We start from the raw sequence: 22,151 nt of genomic DNA on the forward strand, positions 1-22,151 counted from the left end.
AAAAATTAAAAAGCGGAACAAAAAATAATTTCTAAAACAAAATTATTTTTTTTTATTTTTTTTATACATCACCTCTGCCAAAATTGTGTTTCTTTATTTTTTTCCAAAACTGTATTTGTCTACCAAGGAGACAACATTTTGTTTTGAAATATGAGACATGAAAAATAAAATAAAGTTTTTTTAAATGTTTTTAGACTAATACTTTTAATAGGCTAGTGATATTTCTTTATATATAAAAAGTGACTAAAAAGTCTTTGGTGAAGTTTTATTTATTTATTTTTATTTTTATTTTTTTGCAGTGTGTTGCAGGCAGAGGTCGCACAGCTGTGGAGCGCGACACGAGGAGGCGGGGAACCGGAGGAGGGCGCGTCTAAAAGGATCCTCCTCAGAGTCTTACCTGGAAAAAACTACAGGAATACTTTTAACGCCATAGTGAAGGCATGTCCAGGACGCGGTCACGGGATGATTTTTTTTTAATTAGCTAGGCACTAATTTCGACCTGCACCATGTATACGACTGAACGTAGGCGCATGAGCCTGCGCGAGACTAAGAGAAAGGATCCCGTGCGAGTTTCAGCTGGAAGTTTATGGCAGGATCCTTTGGCTCTCGAAATCGGCGGCGGGAGTAAAGGCGTAATATCCCCGCGGAGTCGGACCAGGGCTTTATCCGTGGTGTATTTCACCGTTGACGACGGGTCTGCGCCTCAAACTGAAGCGAATCTTTCACTGACATGTCTTAAAGAAGCTTGCGCAGACGCGCATGCGGTGCTGAAGAGCATTTCTTATGAGCGCATTGCTTTGGGCACCACTGAAATTCTGGACACTTTCTACAACGCAGGCAAGTTGCAGCACGTACTTGTATGGGATTTTCAGGAATATTTCCAAAGTGCATTTGTTAGCAGTTTTTATTTTAACTCTGTGTTTAGATGTTGTGGTGGTGGAGATGAAAAACACCATCTGCCAGCCGTCTCTGTTTTATCACCTGGGTGTCAGGGAGAGTTTCAGTATGACGAATAATGTTATCCTGTACTGTAACAAACGAGAAGACGATCTTCAAGTTGTGAAGGTGAGACGCAACGCACACAAAAACATCCAGAAAGTGCAAGGTTGTTTTCGAAAGTGCACCAGGGGTAGTTGCCACACTTTTTATTCCATTGAATATTTCTCAGTGTAAGTATATTTTTGAATGTCAGTTTCTGTATAGACGCAAACCTTAAAGCCTTAGCAACCAAAAAAATAAAATAATAATAATAATAAAAAATTACTTCTTGACAGCTATGTTGTAATGCTATATGGGATAAGTTGTCATAATGGGATCTTCTATTTAAACAGTATTACTATTATGAAACATGAAATGATTAATAATACAGCATAAATTGGCACATACATAAATATCGAACCGTTTTGGCCAACACAAGGTGCAACTTTTTGTGTAAAATTATGTGACTGTAAGCATGTGACTGCTAAATATATAAATATGTGTGTGTGTGTGTGTGTGTGTGTGTGTGTGTGTACATAAAATATGTATTTTTAATTTTTCTGATAACATAACCGCAAACAAACATCACTTAATTTTGTAGATTTATTCTTCAAATAAGAAGGAAAAAATAAAATTTTCCTGAAAACACAGTTTGACCTTTCAGTAAAATCTTCATTAAATAGTTTTTGGTTTTTATTGTGAACATGTTTACCAACATATATTACAAAATATAATGATATTATTATTTCTGGCCCTATTTGGATAGTAGAATTTACAAATAAAATTGCAATTTAAGCATTTAACATGATGTTTGATACTAGCATACAAAAAACACTGCTTTATAAAAGAAACATTTGTGTAATTGGACTTATCACTCTAAACATTATAGTTACCAAGTGACCGTCTTTTTGACAACCTGCCCCGGTACAATGTCATACAGTATGTGTTCATTTGGTCTTCTGTATTCTTCATTCTAGGAGCAATGTGGGAGCTACACTTTTATCCCCTATATGGTGTCACCACAAGGTAAATTATTTGCCTGTGATGCCACACTGATGAGGGGCATCAAAGATTTCCTCCATTCCAGCTTTAAAATTGAATCCCTGCTGACCTCTCTGGTGGATCGACTGGTCAAGTTGCTGGAGAGTGTTCACATTCATTCTAGGTAGGAATGTGATGTATTTTGTGCATTTTCTTTTCCTGGAAGTCAGTTGCTAGATGCTGCTTTCAAACTGTATGAATTAACTTTTAGCATACTCTTGCCTCATAGCGAATACCTCCACGAGGCAATCCGCAGAGAGATCCGTCTGGCCCGAGAGCACTTCACCGGACAGGCCCTGAGTCAGGAGCTGGGCCGGATCCAGAAGCGCCTAGACTCGGTGGAGCTTCTGAGTCCAGACATTGTTATGAGCCTCCTGCTATCCTACCGGGACATCCCAGTGAGTTACTAGAGTTACATATAGAGTTACAACACTCAACTTTCAGTTACAAACACAGCTAATATGAATGATTACACAGATAGCATACTGTGTAGTTATTAGATTATATAAACAAACAGGCTCTTTTATTATACATTTGCAGTATTTTTGAATACATATTTGTTCCAGAATATCTATGTGTGAATGTTTTGATTGTTCCTGTGATGCACACCTGAATCTGTTTAATTATTAATGAGATCTAGAAATGAGATCTCACCATCCTTGATATAATAAATCATATAGTAAACATTAAGCAATTGCTTCCTGTTCTTGAAGATTTTCATGCTGTACTTTTTAATTTGATTATATGCAATTCCTTGTCCATACAGAGGAATAAGCGAGAATATTTGACAATGGCCGTGAAATATTAGAGGTGCCAGCCAAATGTGTGAATAATTCATTGAAATTGAACTCTCTTTCCCAATGTAATTCAAGGACTACAACGCCATAATAAATCTGGTGGAGACCTTGAATAATTTGCCCATGTGCATGTTGACATCACATCAGAACATCAAGTTTCAGTATATATTTGCACTGAACAGGTAAACTTTTTTTTTTTTTTGATAATGTATACACAAAATAATAATAATGCAATACACAAAAACAAACATTTATTTGAGAAAATATTAATATTGTTCCCTACAAAACATTTTGAAATGTGTTTAAAGGAGGAATCACCCTGGTGATCGTGCCAAGGCTTTAAAGCTCATTTTACCCATCGTGGAATCGGGGGTCACCGTGGCCTCAGATGTGCATTGCCTGTGCGGGCGCATCTACAAGGACATGTTCCTGAGTTCAGGCTTCAAAGACACAAACAGCAGAGATCAAGCTTCTTACTGGTGAGTCAAATATGCAAACAGGGGCGGCACCAGAGAAATTTGAGGTGCTGAGGGGGTGCTAGATCAGTGACAGGGGGAGCTGGGCAATTAATAGTAAATATGATCAAAACAGGTTGTTATTATTATTATTATTTTTATATGAAGAATAAAATCTCTATATAGGTGCATTTCAAATGTTTATGAGGAGTGTGGGAGTATTATCGTGCTTACTGTATGACATGGGGGCGCCCGCGCAATCTTTTTTTTTTTTTCTGCGGAAAGAACCTGAAATACTCCGTCATTTTTGGTTGTGATTTTTGCCATCACATGCCGTCTCCGTGAATGGAGCACATCACAACAATGGACCAGCTCACAGACATAAGAAATAAATCTACAGCAAGCTTGAAATGTCTACTATTAAACAAACCAATTAAAATAAAATAAAAATCTTAGTCCGTATAGGTGCATCTTTGCAGCCGACACTGACTGAGAAAGTCCTAGTTTATTAATAAATAATTAAAATGCCTTCTTTTTCCCCGATGCATTTATAAACATTACTTTAGCCGGTGCTTTGCGTCAAGCTTTATGTGTGTGCTTGAGCACGGAATAGGCTATAATACGCCTAAATGCCTATATTAAAGGATGGTTTATTAGGTTATTATACTAATCAATTTAATATAAACGTGTGACTAGTTGACTAGAAAAATCATTAGCTGGGGACAGGCCTACTTGGCACAAGGAACCGATCCATTTTAAAAATAAATTGTTGACATTACATGCGACTGCAAATCACGTCACGTTGTATTGCATTGCAGTAGTTATGCATGTTTAATGAGTCAAATGTTTTTTTATTTTCTTTTTCTTTTTCTTGGGGGTGCTGGAGCAAATTTAGTAAATTTATGCTTTAAACAAACAAACAAACAAAATGCATAAAAATGTGCAGTGGGGTACGAAAAATAAATTAATTCCCTAATATATGCCCTAAGAAAAATACAATTTAATACAGTTTTGCTTCTGATGTGAATTTGTCAGGTTTAAATCATGTTTAGATATTTTCTTTATTTATTATATTTTCTAAAAATGAGAGAAAATAATTTAATAAAATTTTAGCAACATTTTTATGTGCAGATTTTATCACTGTGGTTCAAGCAGAGATGCAATCGTGTATGTTTAAGTGTTTGTGGTAGTGCTAATTTCTCTAATATTCCATTTACAGTAAAGATGTCTTGTGTTTCTATCTTTATGTTGTCCTGCAGGTATGGAAAGGCTTTTGAGATTGAACCATCTTTGCACTCCGGAATCAATAATGTTGTGCTTCTGATAGCTGCTGGGCATGAATTCGACACCTCTATTGAACTGCGGAAAATCGGTTGGTTTGTGTGTCCCTCATTTAGCTTCACTGCTCTGGTTGTGAGCACTTTAAACTGTGAGATGGGTCATGGTTTGGTCTTGTGCAGTAGTGTTTTGTGGTCTTTTCTGGATAGTAGGCTAGTGTATAGAAACTGATATTTAGTGGCCTACTTGTATGATACAGATGCTTCAGGCGTTGAGCATGAATGCAGGATGACACAAAGTATATGAATAGAGAATGTGAGAAAGTAACAGTTTGAGGTGGTTAAACAGGTGTTGCCTTCCTTTCACACTACATGCATTACTCCCGCTCTTCATTAATTTACTAAACCGATTTTCTTATTGAGTTTTGGTTTATTGAGTCATGGTGTTTTTTGTGCATTGTGTAGGTGTCACACTCAGTAGCCTGCTGGGCAGGAAAGGCAGTCTAGAGAAAATGCAGGACTACTGGGATGTGGGTTTTTATCTGGGGGCTGGAATCTTGGCAAATGAGCACAAGAAAGTCATAGACGCTTCTGAAAAACTCTACAGGCTCAATGCACCAATGTGGTGAGTAAAGGAAGTGAATGTTTATTTAGCTTCATTTAAGGTAGTGTGAAGTTAAAAATTGAAGTTATTATTACTAGTGCTGTCAAACGATTAATTGCGTTTAATCGCATCCAAAATAAAAGTTTTTGTTTACATAATATATGAGTGTGTACGTTGTATATTTATGTATATATAAATACAAATACATGCATGTATATATTTAAGAAAAATGTTATATTTATATATAATATAAATTATAATAATATAAATGTATATACATGTAAATATTTTCTAAATATATACTGTATGTGTGTTTATTTATATATACATAATAAATAAACGCATGTACACATACATATATTATGTAAACAAAAACTTTTATTTGGATGCGATTAATTGTTTGACAGCACTAGTTATTACTATTAAAGAATAATATTGGAATGATTTTCATTCATTAAAAATATTTTAATAAATATATTTGACTTTTTTTTTAGTGCTGTCAAACGATTAATCCCATCCAAAATAAAAGTTTTAGTTTACATAATATATATGTGTGTGCTGTGTATATTTATGTATATATAAATAGACACGCATGCATGTATATATTTCAGAAAAATATGCTGTTTATATATTTAAATATAATATGAATTATATGAATATGTACATGTAAATACTTAATATTTTCAAAATATATGATGTATGTTTGTGTATTTATATATACATATTAAATATACTCAGTACACACACATATATTATGTAAACAAAACAGCACACATTTTTTTACATGTCTTTGTACTGAATAAAAACTCTTCAAATAATATAAAAATAAATAATAAAAGTGTGGTTCCAAATTAATTTACATTTACATGTTTATGATACCCCTCATTCAAAAAAAGGACTAGGCCTATCAATTTTTTTATTTTTTTTTATAGAATAAATTACACAATATACAGATTAAATCAATAAATTGCATGAGAAACACCCTCAATAATTAGAATTGAAAAGGAATCAGATTATAGTGACAAAACATGAAGGTAAATTTAAATTAGTCATGAATAATTGCAATATCATTATTCTGAAATTATTAAAACGCACTAACTGACAAACCTAAATAAGATTTCTCCTTAAAAACAGGTATGTTGGATCCATCATGGAGACATATATACTGTACAAGCAGTTTGCCAAACCTCGAGAAGTCAGTCATCCTAAACAGGAAACTGTAGACTTTTGGATGGAGTTAATGGTGCAGGCATGCAAGCCTACTGTTTCCACAGCGCGCTGCCCAGTAAGACTGCTTCTTTTCTCCCTTCTCATCGGTACAACATTACCCTACTGTGCAAGAGACAGCTTGTTTCACTTAGCTTCAACAACAACTAAAGGAAAGGCCAACAAGGTGGAGACATAAACAGACTCAAAATGTATATCTTTTTTAGGTTCTGATTCTGGAGCCCACTAAAGTCTTCCAACCTAGTATAATAAGCATAAGTGAAGAAGATGACAGCCGTACAGTGCAGCTGAGACACATCATTCCACTCGAGGTAAACACCCTTGACCCTTGATGCTTTTTGCACACTTTGTGCAGGCTGCAGTGTGTGTTGTGTCACAGTGGAGTTTCCATGTTATTAAATTATTTATGTGATAGGCATCATTTAACATGACTGAGGGCGGAGTGACCCGATGCTTTATGCTGTAAAATTCAACATGGTGTACATGTTTGTGGGAGTGTAATGTGCTTTATTTGGCTTTCCCAGAAAGGTCTTCATGAGTGGACTTTCCCAGCATCTGCGATTCGTGGAGTAAGGTACTGTGCACTTATGGGAATACTGTCATTTTCACTTTTTTTTTTTTCTTCTGTTTAACATTTCCCAGCTTGCAGCAGTTTATAATCCCACTAGGGCTGCTCTGTTTTGGCCACAGCCCAGTGACTTTCTCTGAATAGGCCTTTTTTTTTTTTTTTACTTCCTCACTTGCTGCTTGGCCTGGTTGATGCCTGTTATCCTCTTTCCAGCTTTTAAGCTATAGGTCTCTGTCTGTTCTTTTTCTTTCTGATTTTGTTCCTATTAAATAAATGACACTGGATGTTAATATTTAAGGTCAGATTGAACCATAGTTAAAAAATAATTTCAGTTATGCATAAATGGCTCCAGGAAGGGTTTGTATTCCTGGCAGGATTACTATTTCCTGTGCATTATTTGGTTATCTGACCATGATTCCATTTTCTAAGGCATCTTAATTAAATGAAATTTGTCTGGGTTTTTTAAATAAAGTGTTGTATTTGTCATTAAAATGTTTTAGTTGCAATTAGCTGTTCAGTCATGATGTCCATTTGTAGGCCATCCTGGAAGGCTCATTTGCAATCCTGTGAATATTTAAATATTTGATTGCCATTATTTAAAGAGAGTTTTATATAACACATTTAATTACATATTCACCTACAACTTATTGAATTTTGAAACCATTGCGGGTTACAGCACTACAACAGCTATCAGGTTCATATTGTTGCATTTTTAAAATGTCAAAAATTCACTTTTTAAATAATGTATAAAAAATTATTTTTCTTATAAATTCCCAAGTGAAGCCACCGATCTTCTGAGTTTTAGGACTACAAACTGAATCGGTGTATTTTGATCAGTTTCTAATGGTGTAAAATGGCTTGACCCATTATTAACATTTGGCCTGTGATTGAGAATCCCTGTTATTCCACTCTTTCAGCATCTCCAAGTTTGATGAGCGGAGCTGCTTTTTGTATGTCTTGTACAATTCAGATGACTTCCAGTTGTACTTTCCCAGCGATCTTCATTGTAAAGGGTGAGCTCCTCTCATCGGCACATTGCTTAAACACGCTGCCAAGGAAAACATGAGGGAAAAGCTCCAGTGTCATGATTGTTTTAACAGAGAATGATCTAAAAGATTATGTTCTGTGAATAATCTAAATCTAATCTTCAGAGGTGCTGTGGGCACTATTCACTGAGCCTTTAAAATACATGTCATATTATTTTCTCATGTATCAGGTTCAGTAAGTCACGTTTGACCTCATTTTATGAACTTGTCATTGTTCCAATGAAATAAGCATTAAGCGATTTATGCAATGGCAAAATGATTAAGTGCATTGTAACATCATAAAGGAAATGCTTTGCTGAAATATAATGTGTCACAATGAAAGGGTTTTTTTCATTGAACATATTCTCAAACCCTATAATTTGTGTGTTCCTTGTCAGGTTCTGTGATTTGGTCAACTCTCTGTTGCATCACACAGAAAGTCCCGTGGAAGATTCCAGTTCAATCGGGGGAGGAGAAGGAGATATAGAGGTGAGAGAAGTCACCATGAATATCATATCACTTCTCATTGTTTGTTCAGGCTAGTAACTATGATCAGCGTTAGTGAAAATGTGCACTTGGTTGATTAAGCAGCTGTTTTTTTTTTCATCTTATCCTTGATATACAACCCTTAAAATGACTTCCGCTGATGAAGACTCGTGGTAGAATTGGATGATATTATTGAATAGACCAGAGATATATTTGAAAACTTCCTTAGTTTAGTTTTGATTAACCAGTAAGTTGATTCATTTCTCATGGCTTGGACGGTGCCAGTCAGGACTATTTTCCTGTTTATTACCGTGAAGCTGCTTTGACACAATCTGTTCTGTATCTGTAACCGCTATAGAAATAATGGTGACTTGACTTGATATTTTATGGTCAAATAGTTTCCTTCAATGTGGATCATTCCAAATGCAGCTTTCCATTGCACACTGTAAATATGGTACCACTATATGACAGACTGTACCATAATGCAACAGTGATTTTCTTCTTTTACTATATTTAGTATTGCCATAACTCCACGTTTAAACCTACTTCCTGCTGTCATGTGTTCTTAGTGCCAGTTTAGTACTTGCTGAATATAGCAGTTAAGTGTGAAATGTAATGCTTCCTCCTAGAAAACTCGGTATTGCTGTTTTTTAACAAGCATTGGGCATACATGTTTTTTTAACTTTAAATTTTTGCTTCATCTTTAATCTTTGCTTAATTAAATGTCATTTCATAAAACCTATATTATCGTTCAAAAGTTTGTGGTTGAAATTATTTTTTTTAAATGTTTGTCTCTTATAATCGCCAGGGCTAAAGTTATTTAAAGAAAAATGCAATAAAAACAGCAATATTGTGGAATATTATTGCAATTTAACATTTCTGTTTTCCATGTGAATATCTTTTAAAATGTAATTGATTCATGTGATGGTATTACTTCAGTCTTTAGTGTTACACACTACTTATTATCAATTTTGAAAACAGTTGTGCTGAAACAGTAATATATTTTTTTAGGATTCTTTGATGAATGGAAAGTACAAAAGAACTGTATTTATTTGAAACAAATCTTTTGTAGCATTATCAATGTCTTTGCTGTCACTTTTGAGCAATTTAATGCATCCTTGATGAATAAAAGTATTAATTTCTTTAAAAAAAATCTTTCAGTACATTTATGAGAGGAATGAGAATGGAGACAAGGTGGTGCTGGGGAAAGGAACCTACGGAGTGGTGTACGCTGGACGGGATCTTAGCAATCAAGTGCGCATCGCAATCAAAGAGATCCCAGAGAAGGACAGCATGTATGTACTTGTTTTTCCATTGCTTTGACTTTTCTAGTGGAATGCATAACTTAGAATATGTTTCTTATCAGTTTAGCTGTAAGTTTGTTTAATTGAATTGAGCTGGATCTTGAAGAATCAAATAGATAAAAGAACTTATATATTACGTAACAATGTACATTGAAAATATACTATAAGATTCACAACTCTTAAAACATGTCCAGTTTTGGCACACAAAATTACTATATGATAAAAGTTATAAAATCTATGAATAATTTCATATATTAAACAGTGAACACATATTAATAAATCAAATAAAAAAATAAAGTTATATGTAATATGACCTTTACATTTAACCTTTTATAGAAGATTTACGTTACTTCTGAACTGCGTATACATTGTTGATCTGCTTCAGTAGAAATTCAGTGCTTGTTTGTTGACCTCTGACCATGTTCAAAGGTCCCCACGGCCCAGTGATGTTTGTCTGCAGGACTGATGCTTGTTTATAAATGGTCCTCACATGGACAGTTTGCAGATGTAGACCTCTCCATGTGACCCAAGTTTTGTGCTTAACTGTTTTAACCAAATATGCTCATAAAACCCTTGTGATTGTGATCAGAACTACATAGCTTAGGTCATCATAATATTTACTTTTTGTCTACCATTTTGGTCTCTCTGTTTTTTAGCTACTCTCAGCCACTCCATGAGGAGATTGCTCTACACAAGAGGCTGAAGCACAGAAATATTGTTCAGTATTTGGGATCTGTCAGTGAGGATGGCTTCATCAAGATCTTCATGGAGGAGGTTCCTGGAGGTGTGGTGTGCTTTGCTGATTGTTTCCTTTTTGATGACGGGGGAAATTTTGATTTTCGTAAAGTCTATTGAGAAATTCTTTGGTTCTAAGGAAGGGTGTGTTGTGTGTAATGTTCATGCGTGCGAAGATCTCCAACTGAGCGTAACTGAAATGTGCTATACCGAACAGCACAGACCAGTTCAGAGTTATTTATGGGTCAGTGACGTAACACTCATTGATGTGTTTGGTCCTACACCTCCTATATGAAGACTATAAATAGACTATCCTGAGTCATGAAAAAAAGTCGAGCAGTTTGTAGTGAAGTAGTTAATTTAAAATATTATTAATATTTGACCAGCTTTAGTTTGCCAGTGTCAGAAAACTGGAAATTATATCACTGTAGAGCTTTGTGGCAAGATCTGTATACCCCTTACAAATGACAAAAAAACATGTTCAGTTTGTCAGATGGTAAAACTGAAAAAAACAGATGGTATTCATAATTAAAAATTATAATTCTTTATAAATACTGTAAGATGTGCACACTCGCATTGACTCAAGAGAAATAAATATTGAACCACCGTTTGGACATTTTGAGGTTGAAAAGCTTTTTTTTTAAACGTTTTGTCTTCTCCCCAAGGCTGCATGTTATTGCATTAAAAATACAGCAAAAAATAATACTGTGAAATATTATTACTATTTAAAAAATTTTTTTCCTAGTTTATAGTCTATGTAGTGTATATATATATATATTTTATGTAATTTATTCCTGTGATCGCAAAACGTCATTTTCAGCAGCCTTCTTTCCTGTCTGCAGTGTCACGTGATCCTTCAGAAATTATTCAAATATGCTGAATTAGTGCTTATGAAACATTTTTTTATTAACAATGTTTAAGTCCACATGAAATCAAAATTTACTATATTTATTTTGTTAGTGAACATTTCTGGTTATGAGGTGAACAATTCACCAGTTAATACACTGAAAAAAATGTTGTCTTTGTAATCTTTAATCAAAATCTAATCATTTGCATTCCTTCTCTGAAGAATATGCTTAAGCACCCCCCTCCAACGGTTAGTTTGCTGCGAGTGAGAGATGCAAAAATAAAAGCCCGCCCTCTATTCAGTGTTCCGTTTCAATTGGAAATACGTCACCATACTGAAATGAAGTCGGCAGCAACTTCCGGTTCATGCGGACAATTGTGCTGCTTCAAACTTTTGTGGAAACTGTGATACATTTTTCTCAGGATTTTTTTTTTTAATTAATAGAACAATATTTATTTGAATTTTTGTAACGTTATAAATGTTTTACTGGCCCTTTTTGATTAGTTTAATGTGTCCTTGCTGAATAAAAGTATATTTCTTAGCTCAGATTTTAGAACTGTAGTGTATTGACATTTTTAATTTTAAGTAATTTATCCTTAGATTGTTGAAAATAGAGCATTAAATCAACATAAATACATTTATTATATTTTAAGAATGTCGATGTGTTCTAGATTAAAAAAAAATCATGATCTCTTCTATTATTTATCTATTGTATTCATTATGGTCATTTAAAATATATTTTACTAACATTTTATATTTATTTATGAATACACAGTGTATGATTTTTAAAATGTATTCACTTTATGTAAAATGTATTCACTTGTATTTGCTTCCTTCACAGGAAGTTTGTCTTCTCTCTTACGATCAAAGTGGGGGCCTCTTAAAGATAATGAGGCGACCGTTGTCTTCTATACCAAGCAGATTCTTGAAGGGCTGAAATATCTCCACGATAATCAGATCGTACATAGAGATATTAAGGTATAAATTGATGACAGTGCTGCCGTTGCTTTCAGACTATCTTTATGAAAATGTCCGCTGCAATTTTCATTATCACATGCCATTACTTTTTATCTCACCAGGGTGATAATGTTTTGATAAATACATATAGCGGGTTGCTTAAGATATCAGATTTTGGCACTTCTAAGAGACTAGCAGGAATCAATCCATGCACAGAGACATTCACAGGTGAGTCTCCTAGCACATACTTCTCACATTACATCATGTACTTTTGTGTGTTTGCTTTTCAAACTCCTCCTGATTCATTCGTCCACAGGCACTCTGCAGTACATGGCTCCAGAAATCATCGACCAAGGTCCTCGTGGCTATGGCAAACCGGCTGATATCTGGTCTTTGGGTTGCACCATCATAGAAATGGCCACAGGGAAGCCACCCTTTCATGAGCTGGGAAGTCCTCAAGCGGCCATGTTTAAGGTGCTACAGGTTTTTGAAGCAGGAATCTGAGTGTTATTTTAAGCTGATGGTTATATAACCATGTTAAATGAACTATGAAGTTTATTTACATTCCATTCTCACATTCCCAATTGACTTCATGCTCAATGCATATTTAATTGTGTCACAGTTAGGCCAGACAAATAACTAGTATGCAAGAGGAAGACTGTTAATATCTCTTACAAAGAATCTCATCAGGTTTAATAACTGTCCCCCTGCAGGTGGGCATGTTTAAGATCCATCCCACAGTACCGGAGTGCATGTCAGAGGAAGCTAAAGGCTTCATCACGTGCTGCTTTGAACCCAACCCAGACAAGAGAGCCACAGCTTCAGAGCTCCTGAAGAACAGCTTTCTGAAGGCCAGTCCCAGGAAAAGGGCAAAGCCTCAGTCTGAAAACACCCTGACAGAACCTGTCGGTGAGCTTGTAGAACCGCGTCTACAGGTTTCTTCAGCTTTGGCTGCTTTTGGCCTTTTGGAAATAAACACTTCTTTTCACACTCACTTTTTTTGGTCTACATATGTCCAGCAATGTTTATTCGTATTGCTGAAGAAATCCATTTTTGTTTACTTATTTATTCATTTATTCATAGTATTATTTATTTATAATTCTATTATTAAGTTATTCATTCATAATTAAATTACTTAATTATTTTATAAGTACATGATTTTATGTAGTTTTAATTATTTGTATATTTTTTTTTTGTTTTATTTCATTTTTGTTTTATTTTATTCATTAATTTATAATTTTAAAAAAAATTAAGTTATTTATTTTTAAAAGGTTAGTTCACCCAAAAATGAAAATTCTCTCTCAAGTCGTTCCAAACCCGAAAGACCTTCGTTCATCTTCGGAATCACAAATTAAGATATTTTTGATTAAATCCTAGAACATTGCAGTTGTGTTGCTGTCTATTGAGGGTCTGAGAGCTTTTAGATTTAATAAAAAAATCTTAATTTGTGTTCCGAAGATGAACGAAGGTCTTAGGGGTTTGGAACGACATGAGGGTGAGTAATTAATGACAGAAACTATCCCTTTAAGTGTAATTATTATCTTTTTCTTTTGTTTTTGTTTTGTTCTGGAAAAAAATAATATTTGTCCTCCAAGCATTTAAAAAATGAGGATGTGATAAAAGTTTCCCAGGCAGTTGTTGTATGATCTTCATATAGCCAAAAGAATAAAAAAAGGGGAAAGAATACCAAAAATAACCCCTGAAAATTAACCCCAGGAGATGAGAGTGCCAAAGCTGAATGTGATCAATTTTAAGAAACACCCACTTATGAATTATGACTTATACATTAAAGTAATTTGATATTAATTACTGGATATTTGCATATTTTGAGTTTATATGGTCATTATTTTGTAGGAGACTTTCATAGGAGCATGTCCGTACCCATTGCATTGCGTGTGGAGAACACAGATGCTGAACAAAATGAATTGTTCTCCTCTTTTGATCTGAGAAGGACCAAGCCTGCCTTCAAAGGAAATTACATGGCTGAAAGTCCACCTAGCTCCAGCAGCTTTTTGACGTGAGTCCATGCATCAGATCCCAAATTCTGGGAATTGTATATTAAGAAATATTCTTCCAGCACCTGAAATGTCTTATTTGCCTTCATGCTGTATATATTTTTTTTCTTTTTCTGTTGATAGTGTGCCAGATGAGCCTCAAGCATACATGACCACAAGCCCAGCGTGTTCAGGAGAGAATCTAGGTCTGTTCATGCTGAGAAAGGACAGCGAACGGAGGGATACGCTGCATAGGATCCTTACGGAGTACATCAGCAATGTAGTTCAAAACATTCAGGAAACGCTGCCGCAGGTACATTCACACACTACTGTGTCACCGGATGTGTTTGATGTGGAATGCTGTCACACCACCATTGCCCTTTCTTAAATGCTTGAATGATTCTGAATTGAGGCGTGTGAAGATTTGCCTTTTATTCCATCTCACAGGCGAAGGAGCCGTGCATCACCTCAGATCACATCAGCGAGCTGATTGGCTGCCTTCGAGAGAACATCCGCTCTCCAGACAAAAGGCACCTGACTAACAGCCTCCTGACTTTGCGCTCCAGCCTGCTGACCTCCTCTGTGCCTCTCAGCAGCCTGCAGGCGGTGCTCTTTAGCTTCCAGGATGCAGTATGTTCTTTGCTTTCAGTTTTTGTTCATTTCAGTAAGCCTAAATCAAACTAAAACTAAGGGATAATTAGCAACATTTGCAATTACTAAAAAAGGCAATTATTATTATTACTATTACACATACTGAGAGTTAGGGATTTGTTAAAAAATCTGTTTTTAAAACGGTTTTAAAAATAATGAAAATAATAACATTTTTTTAAATGTTAAACTCAGTCTTTCTTTACTTTTCGGCATTTTGCTTCTGCTCTCTATACATTAATATACATTTTATCTATTTGTAATTAAAAAGTTGTGTACATATATTTGTGCATTTATTTATTTACTCATAAACCTTCATAATATTGAATGTACTGTATAAGTGACTCTTGTGTTTGTAGGTCAAAAAGGTCCTGAGGAAAGAACAAATAAAACCTCACTGGATGTTTGCTTTGGACAACTTGCTAAGGCAGGCTGTACAAGATGCTATCACGATTTTGCTCCCAGGTGCATAAAGGACACCATTTTAATTAAAACAGTGATCCCATATGCTTTTTTGCATCCATGAATCTTCTGTTACCTGCATATCTTAATTGCCATCCCTCAAAATCCCTTTTCAGAGCTCAGGCTTCAGCTACAGTCATCGTTTGAAAACGAGGAAAGTTCTCCAGAAACAGAGCAGCCCACAAAGGCTGATTCTGAAACAACCGTCCCCCCCATCACGAAGAACAAAGAAGAATGGGGTATCAGTCAAAATTCTGAAGAGAATTGCAACACCAAATGCAACAATCTGCCCAGTGAACTCATCTCTAGCCACTCTTCACTTGCAAAGGAGTTATCAGAACTTCGACTTGAGTCCAGGAGGTATTGAAACCTTTGCTCTCTCTGTTGCTGTCAAACCTCAGTGTTTAATGCATAAAATACTTACATAATGTACACTACCATTCAAAATTTGAGGTCAGAAATTTTTTATTTATTTTTATTTTTTTAAAGTAAAATAATACTTTAAGGATGCATTAAATTAATCAAAAGTGAAAGTAAAGGCGTTTATGATAAATTTTCTTTCTATTCATTATCAGAATTCTGAAAATGTATCCGGGTTTCCACAAAAAAAATAAAAAATTGATAATATGTGACGTAAGTAATAAAAATGACTTCTGAACTATTATATGACACTGAAGACTGGAGTAATGGCTGCTGAAAAGTAAAACATAATTTTAAAATATAAACAATTGGAAACATAGACACGCACATTTATCTAAGTACTTCAGTTATCAGAGCTCATACATGTTTTTTATTTTTTTAAGGGGGCTTGTGGCCAATTAAATGAAAACTACACTGATTTCATGCGGTTGGGAATTGTTCGCATTGCATTCCAGGTTGCTAATTCAGCTGAATGAAAAGGAGAAAGAATTCCTGGAGATTCTGAGCAACTCACTTCAGACCAAACAAAGGCACATCAACGCCCTGGAGGTCAGGGCTGCATCTGCAGCAGCAGGTTGCTTGTGTTTTTTCAACTATAACTTCTGAAATAAGCACTGTATTTACCACTGAATAATTGTTTTTAAACTTCTTCCTCCATACTAGAGAAAGTTCTCGCCTGAGGCAGTCAAAATGTGTGGCCATGGAGCAATACAGGTACATCTCAAAAAATTTGAATATCATGAAAAAGATCAATAATTTTTTGTCACTCATTTCAGAAAGTGAAACCCATATATTATATAGATTCATTACACATAGAGTAAAATATTTCAAGCCTTTATTTCTTGAGATTTTGATAATTATAGCTTACAGATAATGAAAACCCAAAATTCAGTGTCTCAGAAAATTTGAATATTACATAAAATCAATAAAAAATTATATTTTAAACAGAAATGTCAGGCTTCTGAAAGGTATGTTCATTTCTATGCACTCAATACTTGGTTGGGCCTCCTTTTGCATGAATTACTGCATCAATGCGGCGTGGCATGGAGGCAGTCAGCCTGTGGCACTGCTCAGGTGTAACGGAAGCCCAGGTTGTTTTGATAGCGGCCTTCAGGTCATCTGCATTGTTGGGTCTGGTGTCTCTCATCTTCCTCTTGACAATACCCCATAGATTCTCTGTGGGGTTCAGGTCAGGCAAGTTTGCTGGCCAATCAAGCACAGTAACACCATGGTCATTGCACCAGCTTTTGGTACCTTTGGCAGTGTGGCCAGGTGCCAAGTCCTGCTGGAAAATGAAATCAGCATCTCCATAAAGCTTGTCAGCAGAAGGAAGCATGAAGTGCTCTAAAATTTCCTGGTAGATGGCTGCGTTGACTGTGGACTTCAGAAAACACAGTGCACTAACACCAGCAGATGACATGGCAGCCCAAATCATCACTGACTGTGGAAACTTCACACTGGACTTCAAGCAACATGGATTCTGTGCCTCTCCACTCTTCCTCCAGACTCTGGGACCTTGATTTCCAAATGAAATGCAAAATTTACTTTCATCTGAAAAGAGGACTTTGGATCACTGAGCAACAGTCCAGTTCTTTTTCTCCACAGCCCAGGTAAGATGCTTCTGACATTGTCTCTGGTTCAGAAGTGGCTTGGTAGCCCTTTTCCTGAAGACGTCTGAGCGTGGTGACTCTTGATGCACTGACTCCAGCTTCAGTCCACTCCTTGTGAAGCTCACAAGTGTTTGAATCAGCTTTGCTTGACAGTATTCTCAAGCTTGCGGTCATCCCTGTTGCTTGTGCACCTTTTCCTACCCAAATTCTTCCTTCCTGTCAACTTTGCATTTCATATGCTTTGATACAGCACTCTGTGAACAGCCACACCTTTCAGTAATGACCCTCTGTGACTTACCCTCTTTGTGGAGGGCGTCAATGTTCGTCTTCTGGATCATTGCCAAGTCAGCAGTGTTCCCCATTATTGTGGTTTCAAAGAACAAGAGATACCCGGAATTTATACTGTAAGGATGGTCATTAATTGAAACTCAAATGTAAATATTCTAATATTTTGAGATACTGATTTTTGACTTTCATCAGCTGTAAGCTCTAATCATCGAAATTAAAACAAAAAAAACTTTTGAAATGTTTTACTTTACATGTAATGAATCTAAAATATATGAAAGTTTCACTTTTTGAAATAAGTTACAAGAAAAAACTTTTTCACGATATTCTAATTTTTTGAGATGTACTTGTATGTGTCACATTTATTCACATTCACTCCACATGCCACTGCTTGTCTTTAGTTCTGGGAGGAGATTTTGAGACTCATACAGAACACGCCCTGTAATCGCTTATAACTGTTACCCAATTTCGACCAACCCAATTTTATGCCTTACCCCTCGGGGCTTGTGTTTTTTTTTTTACAACGTACGTCTATAGATATAATCCCTGTTCTGGAAGTGTTTTAGAAACAATACATTTTGTAGTGACCAGTTTTTTAGTAATCGCATATGACAGTAACATTACTGTAAAAATGCTAATTATGCATCCTTTGTAACAGTGTATGTAGCCATTGTGTGATATGTTTATTCTTCCCACAGATAATAAACCTTCACCCCATAATGCTCACAATGCTGCTATGGTGCGCTGGTTAAGAGGTATTCCAGTGAATGAGAAAACCATCGAAATAGTGAGTGAAAATATGGAAAAATAAGTTACCTTTGACCACTAGCTTTGATTTGCTAATTCATATTCGTAGACTTCTAATAGTGAAAGCTTGCTTAAAAACCTAAAATATTGAAGTTGATTAGTGATTGCCTGTTCTTTGATTTCATTAAGCTTGTTTTTCATGAGTTCACCTTGGACAGTCTCCTCCATCTCGCCTGCAGAGATGATCTGCAGTACTGTGGCATCAAGTAAGTCCTTTAGACATCTGTACTAAGGTGCATGAGATGAAGTTAAAATTCTATATTTTATTAAAGAAATCATATTACACTGCTGTTCACTGCTGTTTGGGGTCTGTAATTTTTTTAATGATTTTGAAAGTAGCTCTCTTATGCTCTCCAAGGCTACATTTATTTGATCAAAAATACAGTATGATTATTATTTATTTATTATAGTTAGAAAGCTCAAAAGAACAGCGTAACAAAATAAATGTCTTTACTGTCACTTTTGATTAGTTTAATGCCTTGCTAAATAAAATTGCTAGAAAAACGGTGATTACAGTCTTTTGAACATTTCTGTATGATGTGAAGTAAATCCGTGTTCATGCATTTGTTACTCAGAGGCGGGATGCTGTGTCGTTTGTGGGCTGCCATCTCCAAGCAGAGGAAGTCTCATCTCAGTCCAGTGAAAGAGGACGGTGAAGATACCATTCTCTAACAGACTCAAATTACTCTCTCTTGACCAGTTTTTACATGCTATGAGCTCAGTGAGTTTGCAGTGTATAGAATCTGTGCTTTTTTGCACTATTATTGTATTTCTATGCCTGGCACAAAAAACACTACTGTTCAAAAGTTTGGGGTTGGCAAGATATTTTATTGTTTTTGAAAGAAGGATCCTTTGCTCTTCCAGACTGCATTTATTTTAGTAGTCATTACTCCATACTTTAGTGTCACATGATCCTTCAGAAATCATCCTAATATGCTGATTTGATGCTCAAGAGACATTTATTATAATTATCAATGATGAAAATGATTATAGGTTGTGCTACTTAATATTTTTGTGGAAACATTATTTGAGGAATTTATTTGAAATATAAATGTTTTGTAACATTATAAATGTCTTTACTGTTGCTCTATGAATTGAATGTGTGCTTGCTGAATAAAATGTTATAAAAAAACTTAATGACCCCAAACGTTTGAATGGTAGTGTACAATCTCAGAATAGTTTGAGAACATTCAGTCTCTTAGATGTTACCTTTTAGGAAGAGATTCAGTATATTTTTTTATGTATATAATGTGTGAAATATATATGCTAACATCATCTAAAAATCATATGTTATTGTGCAGGGTATTACCGGTAAGTTGTATATACTGTACAGGGTGCAAAAATACTGTATTTGTATTTATGAATTGTCCGTTCTTACTGAATATTATCTACCCTTACAGAAGACAGCTAAACTAGAAAAAAGTTAACTAAAATTTAGTAATTTATTTTAGAAATAAAGCTTTTAGTTGTAATGTACAAGTGAAAGGTAATGGTTACAGGTCAACTTTTCTTTCTTGTTCATTTTGAATGGTCCTATTCTATAACAAATGCCATTTTTAAACGCACAAATATTCCAAGTAATCCTTCAATTCATGTGAGATAATAAAAGCTGCAAGATAACAATTAGTAATTGTTATTAAAAATATTTTAATATGGGGTATAGTATGTTGCACCGGACAGGACATGTCAACTTTCCAAAAATGTATTTGATGTCAGCTATTGTATTTTTGTAAGCCAGGTGAAAAATGTTAGTAATGATCCTGTCATAAAAAAACATTACAGTATGTAAACCCCACCACACAGTGATAGACTGACGACACCTGCTAAACATCTGAGTAACCGTATTAGCAATTCACTTTGTTCTTGATGCATTTTTAATGAAGCCAAATTTTTGACAAGCTTTCTAAATATACACGCTTTCTTGCATCCACATTTTTCATCTGGGCAAATGTGCATTTCGTTTTAATTGTATATGTAGAGGCTGCTGCAAAGTGCATAATTTGAATACTTTTTGAACATGCAAATATGTAATTTTATGAGAGTACAGTCCAAATCTTGCGCAGACTCAAGCATTAGTAACATCATTTTCCAGTGTGAGATCTCACTGACGTTATTCACATTCCTCAGAGATGTGTTTCAGTCCTTAATGACAATACAAAGTGTGTGTCGAGTGTGTTTATAGATGGGTGGTTCACAGTCATGTTTGGAAGGAGTGATGCCATGCACTGAAGCTGATCTAACAGTTCCAGCCACGCTTCCTTATGTTTCTGAACTGTTTATGTTGCCTTAGCAACAGCTATTACATCATCCTCTGACCGCTGCCTCCAGGTTGAGGCTCAGTTTACCACAGGGAAATTTCCTCTTTTTCCCTGATATGTGTGTGGCTGTTTGCACTTTTTTGGTGCGGTCAACCACTTTGATTATCAAGCAAGAACATGAAGGTTTTAATCATCCAATTCATCATAAAGTATATGAGCTAATCAGTGGGATGGGCTTCTCTAGTCATTCAATGAGACATATCTTGCATTTTTCAATAAAAGGCTGGAATAAACAACACAGCTTTTCAAATCTGGACAGATTTTACACACAATACGCTTGCAGCCTTTGTAAACGGTTCTTTATTAAAACTGGGTATTGTACACTAAACAACTGAGGATCACACATTATGCTCTCAGAATTTTTTTTTTACAAAAGCTGTCATTGGGACAGTACACTTTCAAAAGGTAAAAAGGTGTACCTGTAGAAAGGATACCACCCCAGTGACAGCTTTTGTATCTTTTTTCTGAGATGTAAGCAACACATGACAAATGAAAACAAAATGTGTTCTAAAATCAGTTCAAAATAGGCATCAAACATGTTCAATATCATTCGACTGGATGGAATCAAAGGTCAGAGATTCAACTCTGACTGACCAAAATCTGCTGACAACTCATCCAGACTGCAAATCGTGCCAGCCTTAAGGCATGACAAATGACCGGGAAGTTGTTGGCATATATTTGTTGTTGGAATATATAATTGTACAGATTTTGAAAGAATTTTGAACCCAATTCAAAACTTTTTGTTGTCCGTCATTTTACTTTAAATCCCATTGCAGTAAACAATGCTATAGTTGAATTTCAGTTAGCCTTATATTGATTATACATCAATTGCTTTTTAATGACTTGGCAAGAGTAATGACTAGCAGAGCATAGCTTGCCCTTGAAATCTGGTTGTAGTCCAGGGCTCTCCACAGCTAGTGGTGCTTTTCAGCAGGTGGAGCAGATGTCACTGCTTTGGTCAGAGATTTTGAGGTTAGCTGAACAGGATTTGCTTTTCGTAGCTGTATATTTCTTCTTCTTTCCTCTTCTTTTTTTCTGTGTATGTTATTGAGCTCATTCTGTCCTTCTTTTGCTGTCAAGACCTCTATATCTGTCTCCTTGTGAAGGCCGGTGGTGTATGCGATCCATTAAATAGGGAATTCTGTACAGGGATTATGGCTTTCAGACTAACTTCATTCTGTAAACAGGAGGATATTCTTTTTCGTCAATGAGATTTTCCAACATATTGAATAAAGCTGTCTTATCACAGCTCTACAGCCTCAAGTTTCCTGAAACTGCCCTGTGGTCCACATTATGTGAAGAAATG

General features: G+C 35.4%; 1 protein-coding gene across 3 annotated transcripts; it reads left to right on the forward strand.

Annotated features, from left to right (window-relative positions):
- Positions 1-333: 333 nt before the first annotated feature.
- Positions 334-20,154, forward strand: LOC306878165 (mitogen-activated protein kinase kinase kinase 5-like). 3 transcript variants are annotated; one of them, XR_013784919.1, is made up of 29 exons: positions 336-837; positions 926-1,065; positions 1,956-2,143; positions 2,249-2,417; positions 2,892-2,998; positions 3,125-3,295; positions 4,531-4,643; positions 5,014-5,173; positions 6,287-6,437; positions 6,586-6,690; positions 6,904-6,953; positions 7,865-7,960; positions 8,371-8,461; positions 9,620-9,753; positions 10,419-10,546; positions 12,186-12,322; positions 12,424-12,529; positions 12,618-12,775; positions 13,015-13,210; positions 14,156-14,318; positions 14,440-14,608; positions 14,743-14,925; positions 15,303-15,408; positions 15,522-15,765; positions 16,281-16,399; positions 16,489-16,539; positions 18,419-18,507; positions 18,657-18,733; positions 19,103-19,651. XR_013784919.1 is itself a non-coding variant. In XM_079430331.1 (28 exons), the coding sequence occupies exons 1-28, from the start codon at positions 507-509 to the stop codon at positions 19,197-19,199; spliced, it is 3,978 nt and encodes a 1,325-aa protein (XP_079286457.1). In that variant the 5' UTR covers positions 334-506; the 3' UTR covers positions 19,200-20,154. The 3 variants fall into 3 exon arrangements, 2 of the variants coding, with proteins under 2 accessions (XP_079286457.1, XP_079286456.1); XM_079430331.1 differs by lacking the exon at positions 16,489-16,539 and having other exon boundaries at positions 334-837; positions 19,103-20,154; XM_079430330.1 differs by lacking the exon at positions 16,489-16,539 and having other exon boundaries at positions 16,281-16,402; positions 19,103-20,152.
- Positions 20,155-22,151: the final 1,997 nt, after the last annotated feature.

Source organism: Barbus barbus, assembly GCF_936440315.1.
Source record: "Barbus barbus genome assembly, chromosome: 12".
Lineage (NCBI taxonomy): Eukaryota > Metazoa > Chordata > Actinopteri > Cypriniformes > Cyprinidae > Barbus > Barbus barbus.